The sequence below is a fragment of the Apus apus genome, chromosome 1 (genome assembly GCF_020740795.1).
Source record: "Apus apus isolate bApuApu2 chromosome 1, bApuApu2.pri.cur, whole genome shotgun sequence".
Classification (NCBI taxonomy): domain Eukaryota; kingdom Metazoa; phylum Chordata; class Aves; order Apodiformes; family Apodidae; genus Apus; species Apus apus.
This window is the reverse complement of record NC_067282.1, coordinates 68,419,184-68,444,933: the sequence shown is the minus strand read 5'-3', so window position 1 is coordinate 68,444,933 and position 25,750 is coordinate 68,419,184. Positions and strand designations below refer to the sequence as shown.

The following is a 25,750-nucleotide window of genomic DNA, read 5'->3' as shown; positions in this document are numbered from 1 at the left end:
TGTACAAATCAGTAACTTGTCAAGCTCCTATAATGCTCACTCTAAAGACTCTCTCCAGTTAGGCTGTTTTTTTTCCAATTTGTTTTTGTTCAACCTCAAAACCTGGAGTGGTTCAGCATAAGCCTGTTTGACACTGGGTTGCAGCTTAGCTATAATTTACGAGTGCATGTAGGTATCTCAGGATACAAAAGAGGCTTCTTGACCAGTGAAGGTAGGACCTTCCAGTGGAAACAGAGGAAGGCTGCTTTTATAGTACTAAATAGCAGCTGCTGCTCTCATGCTAGACTAGGCCCTCCCTCTGCTGGTACTGACCATTGCTTGCTGTAGAAGACAGAGCTCTTGCTAAATTTATACCATGATTCATGTGCTAGGAAAAGCACAAGACTGAAAAAAACCTAGAAGCTGAGGTCTTCTGTTTTCCAAATGGAAAGAGTTTTGGACAGTAGGGTGAAACACTTCCCACCCCTGAGCCTTGGACCCTCCTAAGCAGGAGTTATGCAGAGAGTTACTGTGCACAAAATGTGGATGGTTTTTGTAATGCGTTGATTGGGCTCTGGAGTGACACCAGGCATTTTCTCATCTTTTAATCATTACCTGTTTGGCTGATCAATGACTGCATGCCAAGCACTTACTGCCCTATTAGGAAGCCTCCTCTTGTTTTACATAATGGCTTATTTATTGCTTCCATTGTATATACAGCACAGTATATATTGTCCAAAAGGGAGACATAGATACTAGGTCATACTTGGAGGAGGATTTTTCTCTTTTTAATGAGGAGAATTTCAGTTTTGCAACGCTTGTTATATTTTCATTTCCAAGCTGCTGCATACAAATTCTGTTGTATAACGTTGACCACACGCAAATACACGTATAGAAAAGTGTGGGCTGAGACACTATGAGATAGAAATGGAAAGCAACAGAACACAGAGGACATGTCTAAAAGCAGTCTTGCCAGAAAAAGGGCAATGATCCACCAAGGCCACCAACTTTGCTTCAGCAATAAGAGTCGCTTAAGAATAAGATAGTGTCCTTTATTTAGATAACTGTTTGTTTTATTGTTTTTCCTTCATGGATAACTTATCACCTCCTCAGGTTATTTGCTTCCTTGTTAACAAGTGAGAGTGAAACAGGGATGTATGTTCCACAGTACCTTTTCCATTTGTGAGAGCAGGGAAGCATGGAGTTGCTGGATTGACCTCCTCTCTCTACTTTTTACTCCCTCTTTTGCACCGCCATGATATCTTCTGTGGTTTTCTTGTTTTCTTGATAAGTGTCCTAAGCATCAAAGCTAGTATATGCAAACTATTTGTAATTAGCTATGAGCTTTCCACCAGGGTCCACAAGTACAAGCAGACACAGGCCTTTAGCAATTCATATCAAACACATCTTCGGTGGGTCATCTTCAAGGAAATATATCCACCAGCCTAGCTTCCATAAGTGAAGTTCTTTGCTGCCAACACCTCACAGTGATTTCTCTCTTGCTGTGGCATATTCCATCAATGGTTTGTTGTTTTTTTTCTTTCTTATTTTTTTCCCTCCCCCTCTGGTTCAATTCCCTATGGCTTTAAAGTAGAAGAATTTAGTCTTTTCCAGCCATGGGGTGTGATATGGCATTGTCTCTCTTAGAGCAATTGCCATGTTTTTGCCATGTAACAACAACTATACAAGCAAAACAAAGCTGCAAGTATAAGAACTCTCCTCCAAGATGTTTCTCCAATTCAGTATTCTTCTATGAATGTTTTTTTATCATTGCAATAGCTCAACTGAGTTACAGTCAGGTTTCAATATTTTAGACAGATGAGTGGAAGGAGGAAAGGGTTGGAAGATAAAAAGGAGAACAATAGGGAGAGGAGAGAGATAGGGTAAGAGGAAGAAGTGAAAAGACAGTAAGATTTGAACTAAAAAAAGGGGAAAAATGGGTGAGAAACTTGAAGCTAGGGCGTGGTGGGTCAAAAAGTAGCAGAGGTGATTCAGACCTCTGGGATGGCAAGGTCTGAGGTTTGCGGGCACTTCCTGATAGGGCAGAGTGCTGCAGAATGCAGTATAATCTACAACAGGACCCTTCAGTTTAGGAACAAGTAAATGGAGTAGGACTTACTGTGAGTTCTGGTTAATAATGTTCTCAAACAGGAAAACTCCTGAATTCTCTTTGAAATACAATGTCTTGTCTCAGAAATTGAAACAGCTGCATCTGTTCCTTCTCCCCACAGGGTTGTGTTTTTTTTTTTTCATATTTTGCCTTTTTTCTAGGTATATGCTTGTGATTTTGCTTAATGATTTTTCCCTGCAGAAGGGATCCAAAATGTGGTGCTGTATACAGTTTGTGATCAGTGTCTTTGCCCAAGCATAAGAAATATGCCTTGGGCATTTTCTGCTTTTAGCAAGGAACAAGTGTTAGGCTATTAGTCTGAATCTAACTTAGACTGCATTTCTCCTGAGAAAACTCAGTAGGAATTCCTTCAGCCTCATTCCCTAGAAAGACTCTTGCCTAAGCTGGGATTTAATCTGTCACCTGCACTCCAGTCTTGGAACTGGAAAGGCTGCTAGCACCACCGTAGATACCATGCAGAAAACAGGGAAGATAATATAGGTGAGCATCTTGACAGCCTGTGTTCCTGCCCCAGCTCTTAAGACATCCCCTCCTGCACAAAGCTGGTGATGGGCACTGCAGTGCAGGTGGAGAGTGGTGTTCCCACCTGAAAAGGGAAGAGACCATCTCCCTCCTTATGACTCTAAGCAGTGCTAGATACTCTCTGCTAACATCAACCCATCTCTGTCTCTCTGAGGGCTCCTAAATATCTATTCTTTCTTTTTTTTCTTGATTGAAGGAGCTAAGCTTGCCTTCGGGCTAGTGCAGAAATCAACCAGTTTTGTGGATGACTGAGTGTACAGAAGCACGGACAGGGAGCCAAACCTTCCGGCCTCTGACTCACTGTCTGCTCCAAAAGTAAGGTGGTCAAATCCCCGAATCATTAAGCAAGTGATACATGAGTTAACATAGCATGCTGGCAGGAGCAGCACACACTAATGTCCCGAGGAAGTTCAGAGGGTTATGTGTCATCTTCAGGCAGTTCCTGTCAGAAAAGAGCTCAGGAAGGCTTTTGGTTTAAGTGAAGAAGTACCTGAATAGGTATCTGAGTTTCTCATTCCTCCAGCTCTCTCTGATGTCTCCCTACAAGTGCTTCCAGCTGGAAGAGGACAGGGGTGTATAAAAAGCTACGATTTTTCAGATCTGTGTGGAGAGCTCTTCCCCCTCATAGCAAACCTCAGCCTTCCCATTATATATGACAGATGAGAGCTTCTTTGGGCAAACTGCCTGTTCAGTAGACCCCAGAGCAGCAAGCCCGTTCCTCATGTTGCATTAGGAGCAAACCTGTACTCTCCAGCAGCTTCATCCCTAGCCCTTCTTGCAGCAGCTTCCTCCCACATCCAAGCTCACAGACTCCCTTCCGTGCATGCATCATGTAGCCAAGCTGTACTGCATGACAAGCTAATGGAGCTGGGAGATGTGAGGAGCCTATGCCCACCAGAACAGGTTGCAAGTGAGGGCACTGAAACATCACAGGACCCCAGTGACAAGTGACTGGAGAGGCTCAGAGTGTTCCTTTCTTCCTTGAACATCTCAGCAGCCACAGAGTCTCCATGCAATACAGAATTTGTTCTCAGCAAGAGTCTAGGGAAAGAAGGGGAAGAGAAATGCATGGGAGCTCTTCCAGGGCTGCATGGAAAGTGCCAGAGATTATCTTCTAGATTTCCTCACTGCAATTGTTTGGGGGTTCTTCCCCCAATGGTTTCTTCATTGTCTTTTTGATCCATGAATCAAACTGTCTCATAACATGGAGAGTTTTATTAACCTCCTAGTGGACTTGTCTGTATTTGAGAAGGTAGCAATGAAAGCACACATCTAGAAATGGGATGGTAGTTAATGGTGTATTTTATCTGCCTTTGATGAGATGAAGCAGGCAGAAAATAAGGAGGAGGAGTCAGCACCAAATGTTCCCAGTGTCCCAAGCCCTCACTATCAAAGGTTGTGGGAACCTGCCTCTTTCCTACTTGTATGTCCTGTGCCTGTATACTCAAGTGTCTGAGACCTTCAGTGATACTGCCTACAGCCTTGTATTGCCTGTCAACAGTGAAATTGTTTACCACAGATCAATATAACTGTAGCACATCTGAAAGACTCAGGCCTCAGATACCCCTTGTATATTGTATTCCCAGACAACACTAACTACATTCCCCACAGCTCTCCCTTAGTGATTCACCCTGCTCAGAGCTCTGCTTGCTTGCCCTAGCCCTCAGCACCCCCTCACTTTTTTGTAATCAACCTTTTATCTGTATCTCATGCTCTGTTTCTCATTTCCTTATGTATTTCCTTTTCTGTCCTTCTCCTGAACACTTGTGTCTCACAAACTATCTCCTTGATGCTGTTTTTCTTTTTTTTTTTTTTTTGTTTTCTTGCCAGTTCTTCCCCTGTTCTCCATTCTCATTCCATCTCTTTTCTTCCCTCTCCTTCCCGCTTGTTGTGTCCACCCTCTATATGCAAGCTCACACTGCCTGAAAATTATCTCAGACCTTCTGCTCCTGAAGCAGTGAAGAAATACAGTCTGCAGGTGAATTTGCCATTTTAATGTAGTTAACATTCCTCCCCTCCTTCAACTGTTCTGCAGTTGCAGACTGCTAAGATTAGTGACATAAAATCCCACCAAGATATTGACATAACCTATAAGCCAGGAAGTTGTTTTAATCAAACCCAGCATCCCATTTGGAATGCCGGACTTAGAAATACAAGGACAGCAGTTTTGAAAGCAGATGAGAGTTAAGTGTTTGAGGAGAGGGAGTTTGAAAACCTTTTTTAAAATATATTATTTCAATACCTTATGGTCAGAAGTTGCAGGATTTTTTTTTTTTTTTCCACTGAGTCCTTGCCTATACAGAGTGCTCAGATGGAGTATTGGTATTGGAGAGGAGATAAAAAGGAATTCGATTGGATGGCTTGATTATTAAAAGAGGCTATTATCCTGTAAAAGTGTCAGAGGACTTCAATCCATGGGGCATGGATGATTACTGTGGATGAACTCCTGATCCTTGGAGGCCAGGTGGGAGGGCATAATTGTCACGTTTCTCCCCTTCCCCCAGTAAAATTTAGATCAGCCTTGGATGAGCTGCTCATAAAAATGTCTGTTATGTTGCTTGGAAAGCAGTTAGCCAAAGAAAGAATAGAAGATACCTAAAATTATGTCAGTCTCTAATTCAGAAATTCCACCTCTCTGTTTCCCTCTAACTGCTCCTGGGGCAGTTCTAAAGGGGCAATCTTTGTCAGCATATGACTGGCATCCACAGATCAGCAGGGCGAGGACAAAGGATTGACAAGCCATTGTGAATGCTTCCAGTGGCAAAGCTGATAAGGAAAAGCTGCTGCAGTAAAGGAGAGGTGACTGGATGGTATGAGCTGTAGTGCCAGTCAATATACTGCTGTCAATATGGTCCAGTGTTGCAGCACTATAAACTGCAGAGGAGAGAGAGAAGTGGCCTGTTTACAACCTGGTTTGCATGTACAGCAGCATGAAACCCACATAAAATATGTAGTTTGTACATTATGGTGATGAGAGACAAGGGGGAATTTCTGTCCCAGGCTGGTGATCACTTTATTCGCTGAAGTATGAGGATTGATAGCACTTGTCACTATTAGCTCAGCTAATATAGCTGCAGATGCTACATTTAATCATATAAACTATGTGGTGCAATTGCAGAACAAGGGCCTCTGGCCTGCACCACTGGAAAAGCAAGCAGAGCAGATTCCTGATCCCCTGTGACAGCAAAAATAGGATGTGTCCTGCTTCTGCTTGGCACTCTGCGTAGGGTTGGGTATGTGTTTGTGTTCATGCATGTGTATAATTTACTGAGTGCACATGAGAGAACAAAATGAAAGGATCTTGTGCATGAGATCGAGGGTATGTGCAGGAGAAAGCACAGCTTCACTGTTCATTGAAGAAAGGAAAGGAGTAGTTGGGGCAGGAGAATGTGCCTAGTCCCCTTTGGCTGTCTTTTGTAACACCATATTCCTGACAACCTTATCTTGATAACTGCACCCAAGAGGAGAGTCAGAGATGATGTGGTTGCAGCTTCCATGCAACTAAGACCAGAGCACTTCAACGAGGAGTGCAATGAGGACAAGCTAGGGAAAATAAAAAAAGGAAGGTCTGGAGTTTCTCATGGCCCACATAATCAAATGGCAGCCTCACTTCCCTTATGCTGCATTTCAGGAGTGCTTGAAACCAGCCGTTATGGGTTTTCAGCCATTAGTGAGGCCTGTTCTCCCCATTGTCAAAAGGCACTTTGTTGCAGGCATGCATGAGCCTGTGCAGATGCAGGCACCATGCAACACTTGGGACTGAGGAGGCAAAACTGCAGTCCTTTGAAAAAGAGAGGCAAGGGAGGAGCATCATCTCTCACTTAGCAGGCTGCAGGCACACTCCTGAGCTCACCCTCTCTCGCTGCCTGCCAGCCTTCCCCATGCACACCCTCATGTTAATGCTCTATCATGCTTCCAGTCCCACACCTGCACTTCCACAGGTATTTTTTCCACCACCCATACACATGCACATATGTGTGCAGAGTCCAATTCCCATGTACTTTTTAACCCACCTGCGTTTCCTCTGGCATAGCCACGAGCTTTCACGCTGCTCTCCTTACAATCCTCAGCAGCTCTCACCCATATGCCCAGCTGGTACTCCGTGGTGCTCAACACACTCTCACACTCTCCATCTCCAAATGCCCAGCCTTGTTACCCAGCTGTTATTAGTTCAGTTCAGTCATGTGTGTGTCCTGTCAGACACACATATGCAGCCAAGTGGCCCAGAACAAGATAGGCATGTATTTGAGTTAAAAATGAATAAGCCGGGAGCATCCGTCTCCTCTAAACTCACACCTGATAATATATCCCCCAAGGGGAAGATTTTGCTGTGTAAAGACAGCTGGTTTGTGGCTTTCACTGAAGGAGAGCATGGGGGAGGAAAGTCCAGCCCAACACCTACCCCTTCAAATGAAGTGACTTGTCAACTATGCAACTGTGGCGGGGATCTGAGAAGCAGTAAATTTAGCAGCACTCACTTCCACTGACAGCCTGTCATAAGCTTGAAACATAAATAGTGGTGGAGACAAATCGCTGCTGTTTTCCTATTAAGCTTTGGCCCACTGGCCTCCTAGCCTGCCAGCAGCATTTCTAGCTAGCCTGCTGGCATGCCTTGTCTCAGGGACAGTTGTGCCTCCCTGTTGCAGGCTTTGGAAGAGTCAGATTGGGAATTATTGTGCTGTTATTTCCTCAGGTGTCCTTGGTGTCTGAGTGCTTACTCCTCAGCTGATGGATTTCTCAGGCAGGCTGTGCACTGCTGGTACCTCCTCCCTCCACTCAAGGTTGACGAAACATGGACCCTCTCCCTAGAGGGCTTATGGTTTTCACCCCTGCCCCTAGTTTCTTCCGTGTAGCCTTGCAAGGTCAGGCTGATGGAGTAAATGAAGCACTGATTTGAATAAGGGAGTAGAGGTGAAGCTTTCCAGTGCACCTGAGTGACTTGCAAGCACAAGTGCCATTGAAAGCCACCGGGTCTTTTCCTGTTAAAGCATTTAGTGGCTTTTGGAAACCCTGCTTTCAAGCATTAATTATTTTATGACCATTTAATAAAATATGCCATCAGAAGCTCACATTAATCTTTACAGAAATGAGAAACATCACTTAGTGCTCTAAATTGAGGAACTAGGCGCAAATGGACTCTGCACATTTCCCCTTCTTCCCTCTGTCTTAGTGGTTTTTATTCCTCTTCTCCTCTCTTCTCAAGGAAGGAGAAATCATGCTGGTGATTAAGGTGGCCTGCTCTGTGTTGGCTTAACTAGAACAACTGGTGTCGCAGTTACAGTAAAACTCACCAGTGTGCAGTTGCAAAAGCACTCTAGTGAAACCCCTGGCCCTTCTGGAGCTTTACAGAAAGGAACCTTAACATAAAATGGATGGCTGTTCATGCCTTTTTGGGGCTGGCTCTGGCTCCAGTAGGAGCTAGGTGCTCCTGCCCATTTTCTCTCCTCAGAGGAGACAAATGCATTTGGGGAGTTAGGAGGGGAGAAGTTAAGTGGATTCCTGTCCATGACAGGTGGATTCAGAGAGTTGAAGCCCAGTAAGACACTTCTGATTGACATTATTGGCCATGTTCTCCTCATGCCAGCAGAGTTACAGCTGTTGGAAGTTTTCTGTAAGCATCACAACAAGAAATTGGGGAACGGGGACATAGGCCATGAAATATCTTTTTGGTTTTCCTCATATCCCTTCCTAAACCAGGGTAAGCTGGAAGAATACACAAAGGAGTTGTTTTGAAACTGTTTCTTCTACTCACTGTTTTCTACTTTCTCCCTTTTGGATGCCTCCAGTCTTTCTCTCATATCCCTGGTTGATAGACCCTACGTCACAGCCACGGTTTGCAGTAGTGCTGGTGACCAATAGCTGTGCTGGCAATGGTAGGAAACTTCAGGGAGCTAAAACAGCTCAATATCAGGGCCAGTATTTCCTCTCTGATTGGAACCCCTCTGGGACTGTACAAGCTGCAATATTAGTCACTGAGCAAATGCCTTCCTCCTCCCCTGCAAGTTTGGAAGAGAGAGGCTCCTTAGTCTTTAGAAGCAACGGAGTGGCTTACAACATAGGAATTAAATATCCTGGAACTGAAGGAATCATTCACCTGGACCACTATCACTATGATTCAACACCAGACACCTCAGATGATAATATCATGGGAGCCAGACCAATTGATCAAAACTCCCTGCAGTGTCTGAGCTCAGACAGTATCTTCCCAGCACACCCCACTTGGCTTCAAAACCTGTGGGATCTTTGCCTTGATACCTGGCAGTGCTTCAGGCCTGCTTAATCCTAAACCCAGCCATTTAGCTTCATCTCCTGATTCCATGTTGTGCTCCCTGGAGAATAGCCCCTTTGCTTCTTCCACCAGGAGCAGATATGGGGGATGGTGTCAGGCAGTTATTGTGCTAGAGCTAATTGAGAAACACTGCAGCAAGGAGAGTGGTCAACAGAAAAGCAAACAAAATGATTTTTCAAGGAGCTAATCCACCTATACAAATATTGGCACCAGGCATCACAACACACTGACATGTTTTTGAAAGGGTAAATCTTGCTGAGGGGTGGCTTAACTCTTTGACCTCATTTTCTCAGTTGAAAACTATGGCTGTGTAAAAGATCGGTGGCAAGATCCAGGCTGATATGGAAATCCCAGTCTTTAGGTTTTAGTTGTGAACTCAGCATTCAGAGTAGCATCACTGAAAACAGGGATGAGCTACATGAATTGCCATCTTGCAAAAGTGGAGGAGATTCAGGGACTGTGTGACCTGGCCATTAAATGTTGGACTCCAGCTTGCAGAGCAAGAGCCACAGTAATGTATAAGCTTCCAAGGTAAATTTCTTTCTCATTTCAAGTAAATTTGGGCCAATTTGTTATTTCTCAAATCTTCTTCCAATTTTCAAACATAAGAGGATGGAATTCTGTGGGCTAAATTGAACGTCTGGGTTTTTTTATCCTTACCCCCTCATCCCAAGAAATATGAGCTGACATAAGACAGAAGGGAACATATCCATTGTGCTTAAAAACAGGGAAACATTTTCATGGATGCCTATGAAAATGAGTCCCTTGATTCTTGCACAAGAGTGTATTGAGTGTGTCTTGCTCTGTGGGAGACACAAGACTCTTGTAAGGAACATAACAAGGATCTTTAAAGATGCCCCCAAGAACAAACCAACCCTATAGTTCCTAGTTTGACAGACTGGCACAGTTGGTACGACTAAGCATCATTATGTTTTCCTAAGGTCTGACAGTAACATAAAGATCTGTGGAGTTAAACTAGGAACTACACTGCAGTCCATCCCTACTCTTCACTGGCAGGGCAAAACCAATATGGTTCAGTCAAGCTTCTTGTGGAGCTTGCCCCAAGTGGGACTTGTTGCTGTGGATTTTTTCTTTAATCTTGGGTCTGTAAGGAAGAACTTGTCTTCAAACTGTATAATAATAACAGCATGAGTGCATTGTCCAATATGGGAGAACTTGCAGGGAAGGGAGTACATGAGGCCAAATGAGGGGAAATAGGCTGACAGAGTCACTGCAGACTGTAACGGTTGACTGCTTGCTGTTGTATTTTAATTGCCTTTCATAGGTTTCCATGACGTGCAAGAAAAGCCAGTTCCCTGCTTCATCTCTCAGCTTGCATTACCTTCCTGTGCTTAACACAGCAGGAAACAAACACAAATTGATTTATTTTTTTTTTCCCCGCCAATGTTCCTCTTGCCAGGGGCAACCATTGGCCCATCCGCTTTGTGTAGGTGGTGGAGGAAGCAGGCAAAGCTCCCTGCAGAGCTGACTGCACTGCTGGGAGCAAGAGTTTGGTGTGCTGCCATTGATGCGTGCACCTGTGCCTGGAGTGGGATTCTTTGCCAGGCCTCCTGTTTCCAGCCTCCCTTTTATTAGCTGCTCCACCATGGTCCACTCAGCCCTCAGGGCTTACCAACTCCTTCTTAAGACACTCAAACATCTGGTGTCATCTCAGTGATTCATCAAGCTGATGATGACTTCTACCTCATGTTGTTGTAAAGTAGCTGCCGAAAGGCAGCCGACAGAAATTTGGGGATGCAGAAACAGGGCAACTGTTGGTTTGTTCATGTTTATATGTCATTTTCTTGGCAGTAGAATTAAGGCTTGATGTTTGGTAGCATAGTCATGACAACTCACATTGCAGCATGCAACATTTAGGGAGCATAATATTGTAGCTATGACATTAGATGACTTAATTTACCTCATGGTTCATAATTTACTTTACACATTGGCATCACAGCCAAGTTTTGTTCAAGAGCAATTAATCTATCAAAAAAAGGCTGCTTGTGTTCATTAAAAAGGCGTTAGCAAATTTGCTTTTAAATTCAGTAAGTGATTTTGAAAAAAAGTCCTTTTCTTTGACATGAAATTTTTTTTTTAAGCTATATCTCAAGGCAGAGCATTAAGTCCTTCTTCTGGTTCAGCAAAGAGGAGAAGAAAACCACTGGTCAAACAGAAGGCTTTGACCTGAAGCAGGGTTGGATTTTTTTTCCAGGGGATGGTTCCCTTTCTTTTTTTGCGTTCACATAGGTTTTGTATGGAAAAAGCAATCAGTTTCTGAGATGCAGTAGTATATTTCACACCTGCTCCGTGCCCACACTTAGGGTTGTATGTGAGAGAGTGTGATGACCTTTAGCGGTTATTTATGAATACAAGGGAAGAGGGAGTGGAAATTCAGATATGCAGCAGACCTGCTGGGGCTGCTTCAAGCAGATGTCTCCCACTGGCATTCACCTGGGGCTGGGATGCGAGCCACGTTGGAGCTGTCAGCTCTTGGCTTCTAGCTCCTGGGCAGAGACATCAGTTGTCCCAAGTGGTCTCTCCTGCTGGGTTTGGTCAGTGCTATCCCTTGGGAGAGAGCACAGAGACATCATTCAGTCTGAGGAGGCCGCTCTCTACCTGGAAGGTTTTCTTTGCCTGTCAGGTGCATGGGTTTTGGGGAGAAAGTTCCCTCAAAAATCACAGGCTTTCTTAACCCTGGCGAGGCCAGCAAGTGTCTGGGCTGGTCCAGCCAGGGAGCTCCTTGGGCACAGTCCTTGGCTCAGGACAGCACAGCAGCCGGTTTTGCACCTCAGGAGAAAATGCAATCACTGATGAGCTAGGTCCCGTGAATGCCAGGGGAAACCATGCCAGGGTGTTTTCTCCTGATCTGACTCATTCTCATTCATGAAGCCAGAGCCAGGCCAGAGCCCTCCCTGGCACTGTGCTAGTTTTTTGGTTTACGTGTAATAGCTACAGACCTAAGGGCATGGGAGATGTGAGGCCAGCTTAAACAATAAATACCCTGCTGTGCGTTGCTGCTTAAACGGAGTAATTACTGCCTTACTACATGTGACTCCTCTGTTCCTGTCCCTCTGGCAGTTGTTATTTCATAGCTCCCTTTGCACAAGGGACGTCTGTGCTTCTCTCTGTGCCATACATTTCTGTTTGCCACTGTCTCACCTCCTGTCTTTCTCACTGCTCTGTCTCAGTGAATTTCTCTTTGTCAATAGCTGACTACCATTTTTCTCTTTTTCTCAGTCACTGGAGAATCTAACTTTGTTTGTTTCCCTCTCCTAGCTGCTGTCCCTCTCTTAATTCCACCCCTATTTTTTCTCCATCTGTTTTCTCTCACTCTCAAACTTTCCCCATTTTCACCACTTCCCATGCCACAGTGGTTTTTCTGCCTTCCCTCCTCACTGCAGCACTGTAGCACTAGCTGTGCCTTTGCTCATCTGCCATCTGCTGCTCTCCACTGATCTCTTTGCTAAAAACAAGCCTCTTCAACTAAGGGACAGAAAAAAAAAAAAAGCCAAGCTCATTGGAATCTGTGATGGCTGAGGAGACAGAGACTGATGAATGAAAACTTCAAAGTTTTGAATTAAAAAAAAAACCAACCAAACAACATAGCTGGAGATTAAAAAAAATAAATGTCAAAGGCTCCCTTAGCTATTTTTGTCTTTCAGAAGCCTGTTCCTAGGGAATGCAAGGTGCAGAGGGAAGGAGGAAAGTTAGGTGAGCAAAAACTTGAACAAGAAATGGAGAGTGCAGTGAGAACAAAAACTGCAGTTCAGCATTGGAAGTTGCTACACACAAAAAAACTTCAAATGACATTCATTGATTTGCAATCTTTTTTATCCCCTTGCATTTTGTTTTAGGCAGACGAGGGCCCAACAAAGATCCATAACCCCTTCTGCTCTCCCCTCTTCACAACTACAAAGAGGCTTGGAAGGAAAAAAACCAACAGAAGCAGAGTATCTGATCTCTTTCTCCACATACCAAATGCAAACAGATACTTTTCAGTGGGTCTGAACTTCAGTTTAGTTTAAGAGCACAACAGTGTTAAAAAAGTAATAATGAAAAAAGGAACTGAAGTAATTTCTGCACAAGAAGGACCCCTGGGTTGCATGCACAAACAGGAGAGGATGGAGCAAAATGTGACTGCCACCTTTGCTTCCAGACTAGCTTCCTCTTTGGAGATGTAACGAACTAGGGCATGAAGGTAAAGGCCTTTCTGGTAGAGCACGTGGCTGAATGCATTGGTGGTCCCTTTACTACCTGAAAGAGCTGTTGGCACACAGCACAAGTGGCATTTCATCTGATTATGTGCCATTTATAGAAAGGAAGAGTTTAGCCTTAGAGGAAAGAGTGATGATACATAGCAGTACAAGGAGCTATTTGTGCAGCGGTGGGAAGGACCATAAATACATGGGGAGAGTACAAGTCTGCATTTCTACACACATATATTTATAAAATACATTATATATATATATATTCTATATCTCTCTCATAGATAGGTGTACATGTCAACAAGGGATGATATGCAGAGCCCCTAGGGTTGTACAAGGCTGTCTCCAGGAGGGAGAGGAGGGCTTCTTGTGAGCAAGCTAGCACTGCAGAGCAGGTTTACTGTTTGGGTTCATTATTTACTTTACTGGGTTCAATTAGAAAGCCAGGGGATAGGAAATGTGTCTGAGGCATGTGGTCCTTCAAAGCCTTCCTACTACACACATCAAAGACGTCTGCCGCAGAGCCCTCTGTAAAAAGGGCTCTGTCAGTTCCGAGCACAGGCAGATGCCTGGCTCACTCTGCTCAGGGTCGTTCCCTGTTGGTTTGATTGTCAAGCCTCCAAGGCTTGTACTCTCTATCTCCAGCCTCCAGAGCAGAAAGCTCCTCTTTCTCTTTTACTGGGATGGAGTTAAGGAGCTACAGCTTGGCAAGACAGTGTTCAGTGGGGCTGCAGAAACAAACCATGCTGACTATGAACATGTGAAAAGTAAAAAAAACCTTCAGGGAGGAAGTTTGCTTGGAGTCATGGGAAGGGATGCTTTAGGGTGAGAAGAGCTGCGCTGCATGAGGTGTCATCCCCGCTCCCTCCCAGGGAAACCTTGAAGACCCCTTTCTGGGAAGGGGTTGTACTGAACCAGACAAAACAGCCAGGGGACAACCTTCGTCTACAAGGAAGGTTTGGCATTAGGGTCAGGATTTTGTACCTGGATGACACCCTGAAGATAAACATCTTCTCTTAATGGGAACAGAGTGGCTCACTTACCAGGAGCTGGCAGTCCCTCTCTTGACCTAATAGAATACATTTGTGTTATTGGTACCAAAGAGCATTGTCCAAGCTTTCTCCCTCCCTGCTTTGATAAACTGCACATCAGCTCCCTGCCACAGCTGGCTCCTGCATGGAAACATTTGTAAATTTGCTGGGTGTATAAAGCTCTGCTCGTGCCCCCCGCAACATCCCTTTGCCTTAGAGGTTAGAGTTAATATGACTCACCTAATCTGGCTGCCAGGGTGAATTAGTGAAAATATCTCTACAGCTCTGTGCAAGATATCACAACCTGACATTTTTCTAACACACTGTGATACATCTTTCCTCTCCCTGATATGCACTGTGACACCACAATTTTATATAAATGCTATTTGTTAGAAATGGTTAACTGGTTAATGGTTAGTGGTTAACTCTTGGAGGGGACTGGGCTGCAAGCAAAAAAGTCTGTCTTGCAAGTGAAGAATAACCGAGTTCTTGTAGCAAAGTGTTGATACCCAGGGTTGAAACAGGTCACCAGTGCAGAGACAAGTACAGTGCTACCGCTATTTCAGAAAGAGACTGTCACAGAAACTTTCTCTGACGTGTTACACTCATATGTGTGTCCTGGAACACAGGAATGAGCAGCTGAATAAGCCTATTGATATCTTTGGCATGCTCTTTAAAACAGAAGCCCTCCCTTTCACTCATTCCCAGAGAGCTCCTCTGGGCAAACCAGCAGCTCATCAGCTCTTGAGAAGGGTTGTGTGTAGCTGTGAAAGGTCTCCTGCTGGACATGGTGCATGGTTTAGAATTTAGGTGCATGTATGTATGCAGGAGAGAAGCTGAAAAACATCTTCCCTTAGGAAAATATGTACCCTTTTAGGACAGTTTGGAGCTCCATTGATGTGGTTGTCTGACAGACAGAGTTAACAGCACCCTTAATGAGGGTGCCACTCCATTAGAGCTGGTTAAGTCACCCTCAACCCTCTTTTCATTACAGTGACAGTCTTGTGACAAGGGCAAATTGCAGAAGAAGCAAGTCCCACTTGGAATGAACCCTGTGTATAAACAAGGCAGAATTGCAGAGCAAATGATTTGCGAAGCAGAGGCAAATTACGTTTTAACCTTTTCTTTGTGAGTCTTTCCCTGATGTCTGATTAACTTTCCAGTCAACTGGCTGACCTACCAACTGGGAGTGCTGCTATGAAAGGAGATGAGTGTTGGTTGTCAGCTCAAATTGGGGGTGGGATTTTCAAAGAGCATTATTAGCAGGTAGCAGTATGTGATAAGAAGATCTGGGAATTAAGAGTTCCCAACCAAAAATTAGTCATGCAATGGCAAAAACACAAACAGCATATTGGCTGTACAGACAGCAGCACAGTGCAGAAGTTGTGATGCAATCCTTCATCTCTGTTCAGCCATGCTAACATCTCATCTGAAATGCTGTCTTCTGTTTGGGGTATTGCACTGGAGAAAAATGTGAATTTGTTAGAGGTCTAAAAGCAAAGAACAAGCATGATCAAGGGTCTAAAAAAACCTCATCTACAGATGAAGGTTGAAAGACCCTGGCAATGTTCAGCCAAAAAAAAAAAAAGATGACAACTGAGGGAGGAACAGAAGTGATTTAGAAGTTGATAAAAGGCTATTGCAGAGAAGGAGGGAATGATTTGTTCTTTTTTTCTATAGTGGCTAAGACAAAACTAATAGCTTTAAATTACAGCAAGAGAGACTGAGGTCAAACTTCAGTGAAGCTGCTCCAGTGGTAAGGACAGCAAAGCACAGGAACAGATCATCTGGAGCAGCTGCTAGAGGGCAGAAGGTGGCTGTTTCCCTGTCATGACCCATGCATCCTGCCTTGAGGTTGAGGAATGGGCTAGATAGTGACTGAAGTGCCTTCCAATAATATGACTCACCTAACTGTGGTCCTATAGGGTTTAAGGTTCCCTGACATATTCATGACTTACAGCAACAAAAATTACCTGTGAAAATCTCATTCTGCTTCCTTCACTGACTCTCCATAGCATCAGCCTCAGTTCACAGCAGAGGACTGAGAGCTGTGTCCTGCTCCACTGGGTGGGCATCAAGAGCCAACTTTTCCTCCCTACCTTGTAAAATACACTGCTGCCATGCAGTAAGGCCCTTCAGCAAACTGCTAGGGGATGCAAAAACCTGCATCAGAGTAGCTGTAAGTTTTAGACATAGCAAGGAGATTTCCATTTACCTGAACATCTGGTAGGAGCTGGAAAAGGGACTGCCAGCTAGCCCCACTAAAAGAGAGGGGAAACCTTGTCTTTGCATCAATTTAATAGTTATACTACTGTTTTCATGCTGAATTTCCGCGATGGGGGGTGGTTTTCCCCTAGAATTGTTCTGGAAATTGCCTGGAGGGGAAAAATTTTAAAAAAGGGCAAAAACAATTGTGTAAGGAACAGAGTTCTGAGCAGATTTTGAAGTTGCAGAAGTCCTTCTCTCTGATGTAGAAGGGAAGTGCATGCAGCTGGGATGGCAAGTGTGTGTGGCCAGCCAGACCTGGCCAGCAGTGAGCCTGTGTGCCACAGAGCCACAGAGCCAAGGACAACAGCCTCATCCTTGCAGGCACTATTTGGATTCCATCAAACAACACTAAGCACATATGTGAAGTGGGCAGGGTTTCAGAAGTGGAAAATCTGATCACTCTCTGAGGAGCCTCAATGGGAGCCCTTGTGATGTGGGCTTTTTTTTAAAATCTGACTTTTAGTTTTTAAGGTTTGAGGGACACTTTCTCTAAATATATACAGGCATGCAGATGGGGCTTGTGGCTTTGCATGCTGCCAACCAGTGCTTGTAGCCCCCTCAGAGGAGGGAAGCATCTCCCTTGACACTGCTACCAATGCCATTCAAATTCTTTCTTGGAAGAACCTTACTTTGCATTCTGAAGGAATAGGGTAAATATACCAATAAGATTTCATGCTTTCCTGGCACATTTCATCCAACAATTCAAATGTGTTTTACATGGGTTAACCTCATGCCCTTCTCTGACCAGGAGGTGATGTGGGAGTGGGCTATTAGCTGCAATTCTGAGATGGAGAGTGAGAGACTGACTCACCCAAGGTCATACACTGAATTAAAAGCAAGGCCACAGACCTCCCCTGATTCCTGCCCCCAGCTGTAACCCTGATGCTCAAGTCACAGCTTTTAAAACTCTGTTAGCAAGGCAGCATGGTTTAAATATGTGATTTTGTATGTACAGTAGATCAGGGATTTGTGATGAAAATTGGTCTCCACGGATCAAATTACACTTTGTTTCTCTCAGTTTGGTCGTGTTTAACGGTAGCTCAATCTGATCAATGAGGCTTCAGGGTGGTGGTTGGTCTGAGAGACAGAAAGGCATTTTTCACAGTTTTACAGTGAAGAAAAAGGTGCTGACAGTACATCACCACAGCTGAGGACTCATCTAGCCCTGAACCAGCCCATCAGCCACAGGCTCTGGTACTCAGCCATCACACCAATGAAGTTAGTTCAGTCTCACATGGTGGAGATTTTTTTTCTTGGCCTGGACAGCCTGTGAGATGCAACACTTTGGTATTGCTTGTGTGATTCCTTCCAGATTTTCAGAACCCAATTTTTCCATAACTAAATCAAATGCTAGTATCTTGCTGATATGGCTTCTGAAATAACTTTAAAATCACTCATGATGGTTGTTTATTTGCATAATCCCTGTAGTGATTGTTCCTCCATAGAAAATATACAGAAGGCTTCCCAAATCTGAATGACTAATGGAGCCACCATCTGTGTTTTTCTGTCCTACCAGGGAGAGAGTTTGAAGGCGAGGAGGAGTATCTGGAGATCCTAGGGATCACGCGAGAGCAATCGGGCAAGTACGAATGCAAAGCTGCCAATGAGGTTGCTTCAGCAGATGTCAAGCAAGTCCGAGTCACTGTGAACTGTGAGTACATCACAAATGGAGCAGGTCAATGGGGAGAGCTTTGACCATGGGCAGGGTGACTTTAGGATAAATAAGGAAACCTTTCTGGGAGGACTGCAGCACCTCTCCTAAGAAGACAGCCTGAGAGTTGGGATTGTTCAGCCTGGAGAAGAGAAGATTCCAGACAGACCTTATTGTGGCCTTCCAGTACCTGAAGGGGCTACAGGAAAGCTGGGGAGGGAGTATTTACAAGGGCATGTAGTGGCAGAACAAGGGGTAATGGCTTTAAGCTGGAAGTTGGTAGATTTAGGTTAGATATGAGGAACAAATTATTGACTGGCCCTGGTTCTCCTGGGGATTTTATCTACACAGATATTTGCTGGAAGGCCTACTCAGCCAGCCATTCACAGTCCAGGAAGTTCCTTCTTGATGCAAATGGTGGAGGAGCCAACTAGGAGAGGAGCACTGCTGGTTGAAGCAGTGAAGATTGAGGGCAACCTTGGCTGCAGTGACTGTGAGATGGTGGAGTTCAGGATCTTGTGTGGTAGGAACAGAATACCAAGCAGGATCATATCCCTGGACTTCAGCAGGATCAACTTTGGCCTTTTCAAGGGGAATTGCTAGGGGAAAATCCCATGAGACAGGGTACTAGAAGGTAAAGGGGCCCAAGATAGTTGATTAACATTCAAGGACCACTTCTTCCAAGCTCAAGACTGTATCATCCCAACAGGTAGTAAATCAAGAAAGGGAACCAGGAGACCTGCATGGTTAAAGAGGGAACTGCTGGTCAAACTCAAGTGGAAAAAGAGTCTATGGATCATGGAAGGAGGGGCTGGCCACTTGGGAGGAATCTAAGCCTGTTATCAGAGGATGTAGGGAGGCAACTAGGAAAGCTATGGCCTCCTTGGAATTAAACCTTGCAAGAGAGGCCAAGGACAACAAAACTAACACTATAGGCAATATAGGCCCACTGCTGAATGAGGTGGGTGCCCTGGTGACAGAGGATACAAAGAAGGCAGAGTTACTGAATGCCTTCTTTGTCTTCACTGCTGGAGACTGTCCTCAGGAGCCCCAGACCCCTGAGGTCCCAGAGAAAGTCATGATAAAGGAGGAGTTTGCCTTGGTTGATGAGAACTGGGTTAGAGATCAATTAAACAACCTGGACATCCATAAATCCATGGGTCCTGATGGGATGCACCCACAGGTGCTGAGGGAGCTAGTAGAAGTCATTGCAAAGCCACTCTCCATCATCTTTCGTAAGTTGTGGGGAACAGGAGAGGTGCCTGAGGACTGCAGGAAAGCAAATGTCACTCCAGTTTTCAAAATGAGCAAGAAGGAGGATGCGGGTAACTACAGACTGGTAAGCCTCACCTCCATCCCTGGAAAGGTGATGGAACTACTTATCCTCAGTGCTATCTCTAGGCATATCAAGGATAAGAGGGTCATTAGGAGCAGTCAATATGGTTTTACCAGGGGGAAGTCATGTTTAGCCAACCTGATAGCCTTTTATGAGGACATAACCAGGTGGATAGATTATGGTAGAGCAGTGGTCTGTGGTTTATCTTCATTTCAGTAATGCATTTGACACCATCTCCCACAGCATCTTCATAGCTAACCTGAGGAAGTGTGGTCTGGATGATTGGGTAGTGAAGTGGATTGTGAAGTGGTTGAAGGAAAGAAGTCAGAGAGTTGTGGTCAGTGGCACAGAGTCTAGTTGGAGGTCTGTGACTAGTGGAGTCCCGCAGGGGTTGGTACTGGGACTGGTACTGTTCAATATTTTCATCAATGACCTGGATGAGGGAATAGAGTGTGCCCTCAGCAAGTTTGCTGATGACACTAAACTGGGAGGAGTGGCTGACACACCAGAGGGTTGTGATGCCATTCAGCGAGACCTGGACAGGCTGGAGAGTTGGGTGGGGAAAAATGTAATGTGATACAACAAAGACAAGTGTAGAGTTTTGCATCTGGGGAAGAACAACCCCATGTACCAGTACAGGCTGGGGTCTGACCTGCTGGAGAGCAGTGTAGGGGAAAGGGACCTGAGGGTCCTGGTAGACGGAAGGATGACCATGAGCCAGCAGTGTGCCCTTGTGGCCAAAAAGGCAAATGGCATCCTGGGGTGCATTAGAAGGAGCGTCGTTAGTAGGTCAAGAGAGGTTCTCCTTCCGCTCTATTCTGCCTTGGTGAGGCCGCATCTGGAGTATTGTGTCCAGTTCTGGGGCCCTCAGTTCAAGAAGGACAGGAACTGCTTGAAAGAGGACAGCACAGAGCTATAAAGATGATTAAGGAAGTGCAACATCTCCCCTAATGAGGAAAGGCTGAGGGAGCTGAGTCTCTTTAGCGTGGAGAAGAGGAGACTGAGGGGTGACCTCATTAATGTTTACAAATATGTTAAGGGTGAGTGTCAGGAGGATTGAGCCAGGCTTTTTTCAGTGATGTCCAGTGATAGGACAAAGGGCAATGGGTGCAAACTGGAACATAGGAGGTTCCACATAAACATAAGGAAAAACTTTTTCACTGTAAGAGTGACAGAGCACTGGAACAGGCTGCCCAGAGAGGTTGTGGGGTCTCCTTCGCTGGAGACATTCAAAACCCACCTGGATGCAGTCCTGTGTAACCTACTCTAGGTGATCCTGCTCTGGCACTGGGGTTGAACTAGATGATCTTTTGAGGTCCCTTCCAACCCCTAACATTCTGTGATTCTGTGATTCTGTGACTGTGAGGGTGAGACAGTGGAACAGGTTGCTCAGAGAAGTTGTGGATGTTCTCCCCCTGGAAGTGTTCAAGGGCAGGTTGGATGGGGCTTGAAGCAACCTGGTCTAGTGGGAGGTGTTCCTGCCCATGGCATGGGGGTTGGAACTAGATGATCTGTAAGGTTCATGCCAACCCAAACCATTCTATGAGCTGAAATGGGGTGAGGGGCTGAATAAACTGTCTGCAATCAAACATTTATCACAGGATATAGTATGTGCTCTAAACCTGGTAATATATAAGAAAAGGAAGAAAAAGGGAGAGAGAAAAAAAGAAAATAGAGGAGCTGTGAGCAGCCCCTGTTTCTCCCCTCAGAAAATCTGGCAATGCCTTGTTTTCACTCACTGATATTCAGGGGAACAGTAGCGTGAAGAGAAGCTTCAGCAAGGCGGCAAGGAGAGATAAGGGAGGGTTCAAGCCGACTCAGAGCAGCCTCACGCCTGCCTGTGCCCAGCCATCCCAGCAGTGCCTACATGCGTATCACAGCCCAGGCACCCAGGGGAACATCCAGGAGAGGCATGTGTTAATGAGAGAGTGCAAAAACTTGACTTCTGTGCTGGTTTCAGGTCATTAGCACACAACCTGCTCCAAGAGATCCTCTGTGCACCAATGCAATACAGAAAGGGGTTTGGCCAAAGGATATGGCAATCCAGCTAAAAACACCAAGAGGCACAGTTACCTGTGTGCCTTACATCCACACCTGTATGAGTGGGGCATGGATCCCATCACCCATATGTACTTAGACAGAGTCCTCTTCACTCTGCTGGTGTACTTCTCTCACAGTGACATATTTCAGACAGCTGTTACTGATATAATCCTATGTCTGTATATGTCCAACTCTGTATTTGTATGGCCCATATTTGGCACTGGAATAATTTAAAGCGAATATCCCTATATATCTGCTGTTTTCTTACTTGGGGGCTAATACCTTTGCAGCAGGGATGGATGGATGGATGGATGGATGGATGGATGGATGGATGGATGGATGGATGGATGAAAGGTATATCCTCTCCTGACCTTCTTCAGTTTATACACCATAGTATTACTTACAGGCTCCCTGCAGCACCTTCAGAATCCACGGAGTTTTTAATAGTTCTAGAAGTTGGGTGGCAGTGGTTTAATACTGGCTGCTTCATGGGCCAGATTTGGCATTGATGTGAAACTGTAACAGATTTTCTGCACTAAAACTGTTGAGGGTTTTTTCCTGTCAAAAGCAGCTGAGTTTACAAACCCAAGACATTCCATGAGAACCAATTAATATTTTCAAATATTTCTGTGAAACATAATTTCAATGATGTTTTTAACATGGTTGAAACAGATTGTTGCATAAAGTCAGAATGTTTGATTTTGACTTAGTTTCAACTCATAAAAACTATGCTACAGTAAGGTCTTAAACATTTTGCTTTTGGAATATATGGAAATATAATGTGATAGAATATTGTAATATTATTATGTGGCCTAGTTTTTCATGTAATCAATTTATAAATACTTTCAGGACAGATCTTTTCTTTGGCAATTAAGGGTAAAAACGTAAGAGGTCATGAGGGCCATACACGGGGGGTGGGGGGAAAAGCCAGTCCCGTTTGGAAAATGAAATCTAGACATTTGAATCCATCTTTCCTTATCTTGCTTCCTTAAACTACACCAGAAGCATCAGAAACTGGGAAAACTACCGTTAAGTTTGAAAAATGGGACCTGCCCAACTTTAGGAGCTTCCTGGCCATCTCTTATGATCTGCTGATGCTGTGGAATACACAGCTTGTCAGCCCAGACTGCAGGAGAGCATCCTTGCTTTGCTTTGGTCTCACACTACCACCTTCAGGCTTCCTACGTAATGGTCCTTGCACAACACAGGGAAACTGAGGCCTGGGAAAGAATGAGAGGGGGAAACAGCTAAAGGGAACAGGCTCCTGGTTTCCCTAGCAGCAAACAGCTAAACACAGAGTGGCTGCTTTCCCAGTGGGCTGGTTTGTTGAAGGGCCATTGCCTGCCCCTTCCCCTGGGAGAGCACTGCAGCAAGCAAACTGCCCTTTGCTGAGGGGACAGCCACGGGGTCAGCAGTGCCTTGGCAAAAGCAGTGGTGGCTGAGGTGCAGCCTGTCCACCCTTCTGGGCTCCATCCTTTGAAAAGGCAAGGAGGGTAGCTAAGGCAGGGCCTGCTGGAAGCCAGGGGCTAGGCTCCCTGGCAGCAGCCCAGGCAGCACATGCCTGCCAGGGTCATTTTCTAGGCCTGTAGAAAGGTGCTTGTTCATTTTGTGATTCACCTCTTGCGCTGGATTCAGTGAAATGGAAAAGGTTTGTCTTGCTGCAGGCGGCAAGAAGATACACTGCCTGAACCAAAAAAATCGAAGAAGGGTGCTTAAAAAATCACCTTCACTATCCTTTTATTACCCCTTCTCCTTTCCAAATTAAAATATTTACGTGAACCTAGACCCTTTGAATGTAGGATCCTATTTATGTACACTTTTTAATAGTTACGATGTTAGAAGGCACACTTCAATGTCCCTAAAGCCCTGCATAAAATCCTGATTAAGGTCAGGAAAGGGATCGCATTGAGATGGCTAATGTGTTCACAAACAAACTTCTTTTCATAAATTTTCCAGACAAAATTACTTTTTTCATTGACTGACACAATCCATTTTGATGCTTCTTTTGGCCTTTCAGTGCTGGGATGGATACAGATGGCAGAGCTGTACTCTGCAGATGCAGAGTGTGCTTTATGGTGACTTGAGTCTCAGCAAAATAGCTGTCTGACTTGCAGCCCCATAATCTCAGAGTATGCAAGTATTAGAGATGAGAGACAAGGCACTAATTCCCCGTTCTCTCTCAGTAGCAAGGTGGAAATCATTCTGCCTTTTAACATGTCAAGCTTGTCGCTTAACATTTTGAACACGGGACTGGGACTGAAGATGCCAGTGCCTACCCTGCCTGGCACCCAGCCAGCATTGAGATCTTCCTCCAGTGGAGCACACCGTTATGTTTCCCAAGTTTAGTTTGCCCATTCCACAACTCTCAGACTTCAAAGCACGCAGGGGTGGGAGAACCATGCTAGGCTGAGGGCAGGCTTCACACAGAGCAATCATGAACAACTCCTCTTGGAACCTGTGACAAAGCATGATGTCCAAGGAGGTTTGGGAAGGATTTCTAACTTAAGACGCCTAAGGGAAGTGTCTCAACAATTGGTCTGGCTCTCAAAGTTGCACCCACAGCTCTAGCTAAAAGCGCTTCCCTTTTAAGCTATTAACGTATTTCTGCCTCATACATGTCTCATACATGTCTCAAACATGTTTCCTCAGTTTTTGTTGCCTCAGAAGTTTATTCTGGGAGCTATTGAAAACCACCTAAAAGACAACACCATCCTTTGTCGCAGCCAACATGGTTTTGTTGGGGGAAGGTCCTGCTTGACTAACTTGATTTCTTTCTGTGCCAAGGTTACCCACCAACTTGACCAAGGGAAGCCAATTGATGTAATCTTTCCAGATTTCAGAAAGGCCTTTGATACTGTCTCTCATAGTATCCTTCTAAACAAAATGTCCAGCATCCAGCTGGACAAGCACATAATGCATTGGGTGAGAAACTGGCAGATGGGTTGAGCTCAAAGGGTCATAGTAAATGGGGTCACATCAGGCTAGTGACTGGTCACTAACAGGGTTCCACAGGGATCCATCTGAGGACCAGTACTTTTTAATATATTTGTAAATTACTTAGATGCAGGATTTGAAGGCCTGCTTACTAAGTTTGCAGACAAGACAAATTGGGAGGAGCGGCTGACACTCTCGAGGGCAGAGAGGTCCTGCAGAAGGATCTGGACAAATAAGAGAACCGGGCAATTGCCAATCGCATAAAGTTTAACAAGGAGAAATGCCAGATTTTGCACCTCGGACATGGTAACCCTGGATGTGCATACAGTCTGGGGAGCAAGAGGCTGGAGAGCAGTCCTACAGAGAGGGATATGGGGGTTCTGGTCGATGGCAAGTTGATCATGAGCCAGCAGTGTGCTCTGGCAGCCAGGAGGGCCAACTAGAGTCCTGGGATGCAGCAAGCATGGCATAGCCAGCCAGCAGAGGGAGGTAATTGTCCCACTTTACTCTGCACTGGTGCAGCCCCATCTTGAGTACTGTGTGCAGTTTTAGGCACCACAGTACAAAAAGGATATAAAGCTACTGGAGAGTGTCCAGAGGAGGGCCACGAGGTTGGTGAAGGGTTTAGAGTGGATGTCATATGAGGAGCGGCTAAAGGCACTTGGTCTGTTCAGCCTGGAGAAGAGGAGACTGAGGGGAGATTTCATCGCAGCTACTGCTTCCTGATTAGGGAAAGAGGAGTAGGTGCTGACCTTTTCCCTCTGGTGCCCAACGATAGAACCTGAGGGAGTGGTAGAAAGATGTGCAGGGGGAGGTTTAAGTTGGACCTTAAGAAGAGATTCTTCACCCAGAGGGTGGTGGGGCACTGGAATAGGCTTCCCAGGGAAGCGGTAATGGCACCCAGGCTGACAATATTCAAGAAGCACTTGGACAACGCCCTCAGGGACATGGTGTGAACTTTGGGTTTGTCCTGTTCTGGGGCGGCAGTTGGACTTGGTGATCCAGGCTGTCTGAGGAGGTGGTTGAGCCACCATCACTGGAGACATCTAAAAAGACAGATGTGGTTCCAGAGGACAGGGTTTAGTGGTGGATGCGGCAGAGTTAGGGTAGTGCTTGGACTAGATTATTTTAAAGGTCTTTTCCAACCAGAATGATACTGTAATACTGTGCGTTCTTTCCTTTCTTATTAGTTTCGACACTAGACACAGAGTTTGTATGGAAAATAGTTTTCATACACGTGTTAAATTCCTACATTATTCCTTTTACTTCTTCTGTCTTTCTTTACCCTTGACGAACTCTCATCTTTTTTCTGATGAGTCCATGTGAACTAGAGATCCACAGGTAAATATTAATAAAATGCA

At 45.1% G+C, this 25,750-nt stretch overlaps 1 protein-coding gene across 3 annotated transcripts in view; it reads left to right on the top strand.

The window, feature by feature from the left end:
- The window catches only part of LSAMP (limbic system associated membrane protein), a 1,031,747-nt gene that overhangs the window by 979,914 nt on the left and 26,083 nt on the right, over positions 1-25,750 (top strand). For all 3 annotated transcript variants that reach the window (XM_051623572.1, XM_051623564.1, XM_051623582.1), the window contains one exon: positions 17,945-18,079. In XM_051623572.1, the coding sequence (XP_051479532.1) occupies positions 17,945-18,079 (135 nt within the window). The remainder of the gene's footprint in view (positions 1-17,944; positions 18,080-25,750) is intronic.